Consider the following 10054-nt stretch of genomic DNA (forward strand, 5'->3'; position numbering starts at 1 on the left):
CATTATTGCCTGATGTTTTCTTTCATTAGGAGTTTCAGGCCTGTGGTAGGGTGGAGAATTGGAAGAGCAAAAGCAAAAAATAATTGCAGATCAAGGTGTAACAGCTTAATAATCGACGGAAAAAAACGGAGGCGGGAGCGAAAGCCACGCAAAGGCAATCACTCACCACTTCCCACCAGCAGACCAATGCCCAACCAGTCCCCAGGCAACAGCTGCTTTGGAGACACTTACTCACCCCTGCCCCAGGTTTATTGCCAAGTGTGACATTACATGGCATGGAATATCCCTTTGGTCCAGTCGGGTCAGCTGTCCCCACCACGATCCCTCCCAGCCTCTGCCTACTCACTGGGGCCACAGAGTGAGAAACAGAGAAGCTCTTGATGCTGAGCAAGCGCTGCTCAGCAGCAGCTAAGACACCGATGTGTTATCAACGCTGTTTTAGTTACAAATCTAAAGCACAGCACCCTCTGGGCTGCTATAAAAAGAATTAATTCCATCCCAGCCAAAACCAGGACAGGACCAGAAACACAATTAAGCGAAAGGATAAGAGAAATTGTTGTGTAGGTAATGAGCATTTTGGTAAAGATGTTTCATCCTTCTTAGGGTAAAATTAATGGTGTAAGAATGAATATTGTATTTATGTGTCTAATCAAAACCCTACAGGAAGAACAGCCTTTGCTTCATACTCGGTTTACTAACTTCATCAGCTGTCAAAGTTTTGGACTACAGCAGAACTGATGTTGGCTGCTTCAGTCACACAAACCTTTATGGACTTTAGTCATTTTGTTAGAAATGCTTTCTGTAGCATTCCATGTCTGTTTCCCAACTTTATGTGCAACAGGACAGCGTACAGTTATCACAATGTGCAAAGTATAATCAATTTTATGCCTTTAAAATTAGATTTTAAGGGCAGAAAGAGAACTAGCTTCTGAAATGAAAATAGAAGCAATATGCAAAGGATTCTGAATTTAAGTAGTATTAGTTGCTTCTTTAGGTGAGATCAGCCAGCTTTGAATTTACAACCTCAAAACTAGAGACCTACATTTTACAGTATTCTTAGCAAGGTAGGGGATAAAATAGTATCTTCAAGCAAGAGCTCTGCTCCAAGGATTATTTCTGTTGTTTGTCCAGTGACATATACATGCATCGATCTATATAAACACATGTATAGTTTTGCTTTCATTCCTCAGTGCAAAGGCTCCTCCCCAAAAGCGCTCTAAACCACTAATACAAGAAATACACTCCTTTTACCATTCTTCTGGCATTCTTTGCATTTACAAGGCTAGGAAAAGAACATCTATCACTCCTCTGTGGTAGGCAGAAGTGACCAAAATGAACAAAAGTTTCATTAACTTATTTAATTGGAAAAAAGTTTGAACAACCTCCATACAGTTATGCTGCTGCCTCCTCCCATACAATGCCTAACTTCCCCTCAACAAAAAAAAAAAAAAAAAAGAAGAAAATCAATCAAAACCCCCCACCAAACAAAAAAGCCCCTTTTCCCCCCCCTGAAAAATCTCAGGCAAAAACATCCTGCCTTTCAGTATCTGCTTTCCTGTAAATTCTGCAACATTGGTAATTAGTGCAATGATCTGAAATAGTAATCTGGCAAGAATTTTTCGAAGTGGTGCTTGGTCCTTGTATGTTAGTTTGCACACAGGGGCAGGAAAGGCTACTTGTTCAGATTTAAAGCGGAACAGATAGAAATATGAATTTACGTGTAACTTGAGTCTGGCAGCTTAGAAGTTCATTGTTAAAGGGAAAGTTAATGTATACACTGACACAGCTTAGTTTTTGTATGTTTAAAAGTGTTTGATACAGTGACACAAACAGAGCAAGAATCTTACTGGAACAAAAGCCCCCTATACAAGAGCACGCTGCAAGAAGAGCTCTTTGCTATGTTTTGTCACATCCCTGAAGTTCTAACAGGTAGTCTTACACTCTGTGGCGTCAGACAAAGACTTGATCTTGGAAATAGCTACCTGTCACAATAAGCGACTTAAACTCACTGATGTTCTAACAGACCAGCATAAAATGATCATTCGAAAAGCTCTTTCAGTTTCTACATGTGTCTTAAGCTGTCAAAGACAAAAAGATACATATCATCTTATGTAATACACATGATACTGTTTAAGACAGGAAAAGGTAAGTTGCACTCCAGGAACTGGGTTTTGCAAATCACAGGAAAAAAGTAAACACACTACAGAAAAACTTACTATCTGCATAAATTGAGTTATACATACTGAATTGCAAGTTTATGAAAATAAAAACATCTTTAATAGTTACAGGTTGAAAGTTAAAGACAGCAGTATGTGAGTGGTTTATAGTCATTATCAAAACTAAAAAAACTGCAAGTGTGGAAAGCGATACCTTCATAAAATATGCCGTTTCCAATATTGAGATACACAATCATTGTAAGATTTGGCAAAGCAAAACACAAACTGGAATGTTAATCATGATCATCCACGGCTTCCTTCCTTTTGGTTTAGATGCTCATAACACACTGTATGAACTGAAAAAAGAATAACCACTTATTAGATGTACGGTAAAGAACAAGTCTTCACTTTTTCTCCTAAAATACCCATTGTCACTACCCTTTTCTGTAAACAAATCCAGTCCATGAACAACAAATCTTTGAAACTATATATGAAAATTAGCCAATAGCTAATTAAAACAAAGCATCTCCTTAATAACAACAAAAAAGAACCCCAGAAATGCTTGAATCTAGTGTTGTCCTTTTCCTGTGCAGATGTGGCCAAGGAAGCCAAGACATACAAGCCTGACTGAGTGCCATTTGTGTCTATCCCCACCACACCTCCCCCAGCCTTTCCTGGGAAAAATGCCTACCAAGTCCTCAACAAAAGAAGAAAAAAAGGTCACAGCAAGTGATGTTAGCAAGCAACATAGCCTCTTAGATCTTCTTGAACCTCACTGCTAAGAAGCCCAGACAAAAACGCGCAACATTTTATAGAACTCTAAAAGATGTGAAAACTTTTTGAGACAATACTCAATAAAACCCAGAGCCTTTGTGCTCTCAGTAACACCATAACCATAGGGAAGACAGGCACAAACTCATGTCATTACTGTTTGTCTTCAGTTTTAAGTTTTTCTTTAGTTTTAACCTGTAACTTTAACTGATTCCTTAAAGTTCACTTACATCATCATACTGGAAGTTCACGAAACCCTGCTGAGATGTATCCCTTCTTCTAAAACATTCTAGAAAAATGCATTAACAAAACAAAACAGAAACCAGGTAAGAATAACTAATCAATCAATTTTTGTTAAAATGTGTCGTACTTTCATTAAATTCCCCAAGTTACATGAATGACAATTCATGAAGAACACTGCAATTAATTCCAAGATGTAATTTCCAGTTCTTCATTTTAATATTTATTGTATACAGCCCTTTATGTTCCGTTGATAAATACAGTTTCCCAATTTTGGTAACATAACTCTTCTAGTCTCTGGAACAAACCCTGCATTAGTTTTAAGTGGATTTTTCAATGGGGATTAAAAAAATTGTAATCTATAATTGTTCCAGTTCTGCCTGTAAACTCTATTGAAAGAAACCTGTTTTGTCCTACATAAAAGTAAAGTTGAACTTGAGATAACGGAGTAATCACATTTTATTAAATAAAAATATGTTATGGGGATGATAGTTAAAAGGCTGTAAGCCAGCATACCAGTGAGAGCTCTGAGTTTCACACAGCAGGCAATGTAATCATCAAATGTAATCTTTCCATGAGTGCTGTATCGCCTTGTGATTGCAGTCACTGCCTGTGGGCTCAGTCTAAATCCTATTTGAAAATAAAAAGGTCTATATTGAAAAGGCAGGTAAGTTAACAGAATCCAACACATTTTTAATTGGAAATGTGTGTCGGTTACTGCAGGATGATGGGAAATGCTGTAAGTCAGTGTCAGAAGCAAGAACTTTTCACAACTTACCCATATTCATCAAGGCTTTCTCCAGTTCTTGACGATCCACTGTACCACTTCTATCGTTGTCAAAACTTACGAAGTGTTGCTTCCAGCCATTGACCACAGCCCAGAGTTCTTGAAACTCATTAAATCCCAGTGTGCCAGACATATCCCTCTGATTCCAAAGCTAAGAAAAACATTTCTTAATTTCAAAAGCTAAAAAAAGCCCTCTCTTCAATGGAAAGTCGTATTTTTATCATCTGTAGTTAAAAACTCTTTCTTGAAGGTAAATATTAACCATATCTTACCATTATTAATCTTTCTGGTAGAAAACTAACGACAGCATCCCACAGCAGAGAGATAATACTACTGACCAAAAACAAAGGTCATAGAACTTACTCTCCCCACTTCTCAGCGAAACCTGATAAAGCTATTTGCTCTTTGTGAATTTAATTTAGTTCACACACTTCTTTCACCTGCCACAGTATAATTGTTACCAATAAGATACACATCTGAAATAAAAATAGATGACAAATGAAAAATTACTTTAAGTTAGAATAATATCAGTACTCTTGCATTCTAAGCAGTTTGTTCAAGGTGAGCTAAGAACCCTTCCAGTTTCATTTCTGTTTTGTTTCCTTTTTAAGCAGCAAAGCATTTGAACGTGACATCTTAAGTTTTGACTAAAAAACTCCAAAGATGCCAACCTTGCACAGTATACCTGTCTTCCACAGCTCCTACTGCCGAATGCCATATACCATCGCATTAGATACTCAAACCTGATTCATTCAAGGAACAGGACTTAGATTGTATTCAGGCGGTGTAGTACAAATGCTTAATTCATTAGGGAGGACATCTACAATGTTGGCCAATTTCAAAAGCACAACGAGTGATGCGCACAAACCTGACTCTTCATACATTCAATGGAGAAACAGTCCCTTGGGCTTAGAGAGTTGTAAGAAGATCAGTCACCGAGAGCCTCATTTATTAAAATTATTAGTTCGTCCAGTAAAACGAGTAAGAACAGAATTTTGTAGTTCCCCAATTATAATGATCATAATACTTATCAAGTAAGAGCTAAATGGGAATTACAAAGCATTTCCCAAATTTTGGGCACCCTCTCATCTTTGCTTACATAATGCAAAAATGTTTACAATTCATAGTAAAGGATACATCCAGCATTGAGATCATGAGCCTGCAAGTCTCTACGTTGAAAGCTGTTTAAATTAGAAAAAGGAAAAATAAAAGTTATATTAAAAGAATGATTTTCAGTTTTGTCTAAATGTAACATTTTAAATTGTTTTATTATACGCTGATAATACATTATAATGTATTAAATATCATATAATTGCTTCCACTGTATAAAGCCATACCATATTTTGATCCAAATAAAAGCTTTTAAGCATTACTTGTTAGAAAAACTGACAGCTGACAATCTGTAGGCAATTAAAGTTATATTTAAAATTAATTGCTCTTATCTCAATCCATGAAGGTTTTATGTTTCAGTCAAAGTGGTCATTTGTATTTCACCATAGACACCACTTGAGGAAGCCAGTTTTACTCATAGAAGCTCGACTTCATAAATTGAACACTATGTATCCCAACAGAGGAGTCCTGCCACAGAATATTCAGTCAATATCAAAGCTCAATTTAAAAACAAAGCAAAACATCTTTTTGCCAATTGCCTGTCCATTACAAAAAAAACCACTTCAACTCCACAGCTCAGCAGTGGGCAACTAAGGAGGCTTAGAAGGGAAGTCTTTTATGTACAGAACTCAATACAGAGAATTTACGTTTCATAGTCCATAGGCAAAGAAAGCCATTCCGCCATGCAAATAAAACCCCCAAATCTCTGCAGAAAGCATAACTACAAGCATTTTCTAGTAGATGGCATAAGAATTAGTATGCTTTAGGGTTGGGGGATTTTTTGGTTTATTTAAATCATTAACTTACGTTTATACGCTCCTGCAATCCCTGACTGGGTGAGACATCTCTGTAGCTCATCAGCATCTATTTGTCCATCCTTTCGATAACAGAAGAGGTATCAGCTATTGTTTTAATTCCCTCTCCCAGGCTGGTTATTCCCAGTACCCACTCCCTTTTCACTAGCACTAAATTAGCTACCCCTTCAAAAAACAACTGATTACCCATCTGCTATATGACGGATTTCCCATCTAGTGAAGTACTAAAAAATGAACAGGACTGGCAGGTTTGCTCTAAACTTAACTTTAAAAAAACCCAAACAAATTCACATCAAATATTAGTAGCATATACTTGAGAGCTAGCTGCATAGAAAGCAAGGCACAAAATTTTGAACAGAAAGACAGCTTTCCTTAAAGTACTAATTTTAACTTAGTGGGTATTGTAGTCACTTTAGATTATACGGTTACGATCTCACTGCTACAGTAGGAAACCTAGAACCCAGATCACACATAGCCTCTTCTCAAGACAGCCTTAAGACTTACAAATCTAAAACAACCTTGTTTTTTGGGAGTAGTAAGTTGTTAACAGAACAAACAAAAGCAGAAAGCAAAGAACTTTGAAAGAAAAATAAACCAAACCCAGAAAAAATACCTGTCTGCATGGTTTGGAAAATGACTCGCTTCCAGTGCATCCTGCTCAGTGCCAAACACAGAAAGCAACTGCCAGTTCATGGAAAGCAAGGAGCTGTCTGACATGGAGCTGGAATTCTAGGTCACATTCCTCACACACCCAATGTAAGGTTCGGTTCACAGAGAGTTTAAGTATAATTTAACCTCATTTGAGGATGGAACATTGTTATCAGTAGATATAAAAAAATGATGCGACTAGTAAAGCATTAAATACGAAAAAGAGCCTTGCTTTATATTTGAAACCAATCTATTTGCCTCAGCATTTTCCTAATGTTTTTAAATCCAGTAAGCATGTTTTTTTTTTTCTTTTCTATGCTATTAAGTCTCACAGTGGGAATGGCACAGCCAGGTAACTTTCAGAAACAAAGTATCATTATTTATAGGACAAATAGTAGTTAATAGGTTAAATGATATTGACAAGGTCAGAAAAAAAGATCAGCAACATTTTGATTCTATGTAAAATTAATGGCAGCTAAACCCAAAACTGCTTCCAATCTACTCCATCAGTCTAATTATACAGTTGTATTTAAAACTTTAGATTAAGAGGAGAAAAAAAAATAAGAGAGATTTGAAATAGCCATGCATGTTAAGCAGCAAATCTCTGCAAAGCCCTTGTGCCTTCTGAAACAAAGGCACGATCTGCGTAACTTTAAAATACACAGGAAGACAGAAAATCATTTTTTTGTAATCATGATGAACATTACCAAAAAGATGCTTGTTTATTTATTAATTTTTTAAGTAGAACTTAAGCAGTTAAACTAGACAAGGCATAGGGGCTTTGTGAACAGACAAAAAAAATAAAGAAAACTATTACTCAATAAAGACTTGAAACAATACTTTTTACTTTCATCTGGAAACAAAGAAAACCAATTCCTCAAATCTAAGACAAGATCTCTGTTGTAAACTAGTTCAAAGAAAGCTCAGAGATAACATCATATATTATATAGGCATAAAACCAACACAGAGAGCATCAAACCATAGCCAAAAACTTTACTAATTCTACTATATGTACTCATGGAAACTGAGAGGTGCGGCTTTTTACAGACTTGCATGGATGGCTGTAAAAGCAACTGATAATTTATCTGTTCCACTTCCTTGTCTCCTTACAGGGTTTTCACTTCTGCGCAGCCACTGGTCTCTGAAACTGACTCTTCTAATTCTGAGGATAACATTTCAAAAGCTACCCAGTTTACTTCAATAAGGAATGATTTCTACGAATAAAAAGTATTTAACAGTACTAACTTAAGTACTCTTAAGCACTAACCTAATCATACCCATTAGCTCACTGGTTCCCCATCTTTCAATAACCATGCCTCACTTGGGAAGCCTGGGAATGGTCTATGCTTTGCTGAGGTCCAGCTCCTGCCACCTCTTCTCCACAGGGCTGCACCCTGTTTGATGTTACTTCTCTTTCTCTTTACACTAGGAGCTTACTCATTTTTCCAGCATCAGTTACTGGTTCCACTGCTGATTCCTGGCACACATCCAGGCGGCATCTGGATGCAGCGGCATCTCAGCTAGCAGGCAAATTGTTAGCACGTTCGGCAGAATTTAGCTTACGCTCCACCTTACCAGAGGCTCCTGCCTCACTACACATGGGCCATTCCAGTGTTCCCCTTTACTACAAAAATACAGCCTACGTATTTTCATAAGCAATGTTGAAGAAATAACATATAGACAGTAAGATGCAACAATAATTCAAAAGACTAACACAGAGAACAAAAATAACCCAAATCACAGTCTTAAACTGGGAATTTAAACATCAGCTAATACTACTGAATTCAAACTTTCATGTTGTGGCTATGTCTGTCTACCTGTGGATAACAGATCCAGTAGCAGAGTTTTAGATTTGCACACACCTTAGAAGTGTGCAATAAATAGCTATACATATGGCCAACAAAGACAGAACTTCAGCTCAATAAACCTAACTTATTTGCTCTTAAACTTTGTAATACAGTTCGAGCAAAACTTATTTCTAGTAACATCCATAACCATACAAAAAAAAAAGCGCTACAAAATTACAGGAAAGAAATTGAGTGCAGTGCAGAATGACAGAGAGGAGAAAAGAAAGGCCTCAATCAAAGCTGTGAACGCCTTTTCCTCTAAAAGACTAATCACTCTATCCTACCAGCAAACCCAGATATTGGCACAACTCAAGCCTGTTTTTCCATTTGTGAGTTTATTAAGATCATGTAAAGATCTCTTTCTCATTAGCATTTCCTGCTCTTAGCCAGGTCATTTCCACAGCCCATGCTTCCCACGGCTTCTGGCTTCTTTCTCCTCAAGTTGACAGCATTCCCCAACCCAGAGCTGAGCCACAATTCAGGCACAACATTTCATGTAACTATATAGTTCCTGTATATACTTATATAGGAAATATAGCGTGCACATGCATACATGTGTGTATAGGTATGTATGCACTTACACACACACACTATATAGAAACCAACAGCATTATTCAAACTGTAGTTACTGTGCGTATACAGATATATGTTATAGCTACACAACTATATATAGCAAATAGGCAAAGTAAAACCACTCTTTTTTTTTTTTTTTTAACTTGAAACAACAGCTTTCCTCACTGCAAATATCAGGCATTTCTCTTTCCAAAAGTATCATAGAAATTATTGCCCAGAAAACAAAAATAATCCAAGAAATAAGTAACATTTTATAAGTTTACCTGCCCTGCTACTGCCGCAAAATAACCGTACAATGGATCCTGAGCTTGTCCAGGGAATGCTGGTCCTCCTGGAGCTCCTCCATACTTTAGAAATCAAAAAGAAAAATAATTTTAAATCAATGATTCAGTTAACTGTTAAGAAACTGCAGTGTTTGTACTTAAGCATCAACTTGTGGTTTTTTTATACACACTGTGCAAAAAAGTCAAACCGAAAAAGAAATTTCTTAAAACAAACAAACAAAAAAACCCCAAGACACAATCTTGGTATCAATATACTAATTTATTATAATTTAAGTAGATCAGTGTAAAACCTTGCACAGGAGCAATCCACTGATCTAGATGGTGTATCTCATCAAGGTTGAATTTTAGTCTACCACAAGCAGAAAATGGAGTACTGAAGACTACTAATGCACTGATTTTTCTTTCCCCTTCAAAAAAGTTAAGCAAGACAGATCTCTAGGGAAAATACCTGGAAGAATACGCATTAAGCATAGCAATTTTTAAATAAAACTGATTCTTAAGTGAAAATCATGGAATGACAGAAGTTAATCCTGTTTGACTCCATTGAACCGATAATCTGTGTAACAGAGTCTATACCAATCTTTTGCCAATACAAGAATGCGCCTTTTTCAGAGATGGACAGTCTGATGAGGTGTACCTCGCTCGTCGAAGCCGCTTAGCTATTTATCGGCACCATGAAGTGGAAGACAGCTTTATATTAGACACAGGACCTCGCTCGCGGAAGGAAGTGGGAAATGGGGAGAGCCGACTCGGGGAGCGACGCCCCCAGAAGCGACTTTCTCCCACCGGCAGTACCTGCGGGGCGTGTGCCTCCTCTCTTCTC

The 10054-nt window shown here is 37.2% G+C and overlaps 1 protein-coding gene across 1 annotated transcript in view; it reads right to left on the bottom strand.

Annotated features, from left to right (window-relative positions):
- Positions 1 to 2451: 2451 nt before the first annotated feature.
- SRI (sorcin) overlaps positions 2452 to 10054 on the bottom strand; it is an 11485-nt gene continuing 3882 nt past the window's right edge. The window contains exons 3-9 of the mRNA XM_009888970.1: positions 9211 to 9294; positions 5872 to 5941; positions 5092 to 5135; positions 3946 to 4093; positions 3684 to 3797; positions 3158 to 3216; positions 2452 to 2512 (exon numbers count right to left, since the gene is read on the bottom strand). Coding sequence (XP_009887272.1) covers positions 2486 to 2512; positions 3158 to 3216; positions 3684 to 3797; positions 3946 to 4093; positions 5092 to 5135; positions 5872 to 5941; positions 9211 to 9294 — 546 coding nt within the window. The 3' untranslated portion in view covers positions 2452 to 2485. The remainder of the gene's footprint in view (positions 2513 to 3157; positions 3217 to 3683; positions 3798 to 3945; positions 4094 to 5091; positions 5136 to 5871; positions 5942 to 9210; positions 9295 to 10054) is intronic.

The sequence above is a fragment of the Charadrius vociferus genome, unplaced genomic scaffold (genome assembly GCF_000708025.1).
Source record: "Charadrius vociferus isolate BGI_N301 unplaced genomic scaffold, ASM70802v2 scaffold297, whole genome shotgun sequence".
Classification (NCBI taxonomy): Eukaryota; Metazoa; Chordata; class Aves; order Charadriiformes; family Charadriidae; genus Charadrius; species Charadrius vociferus.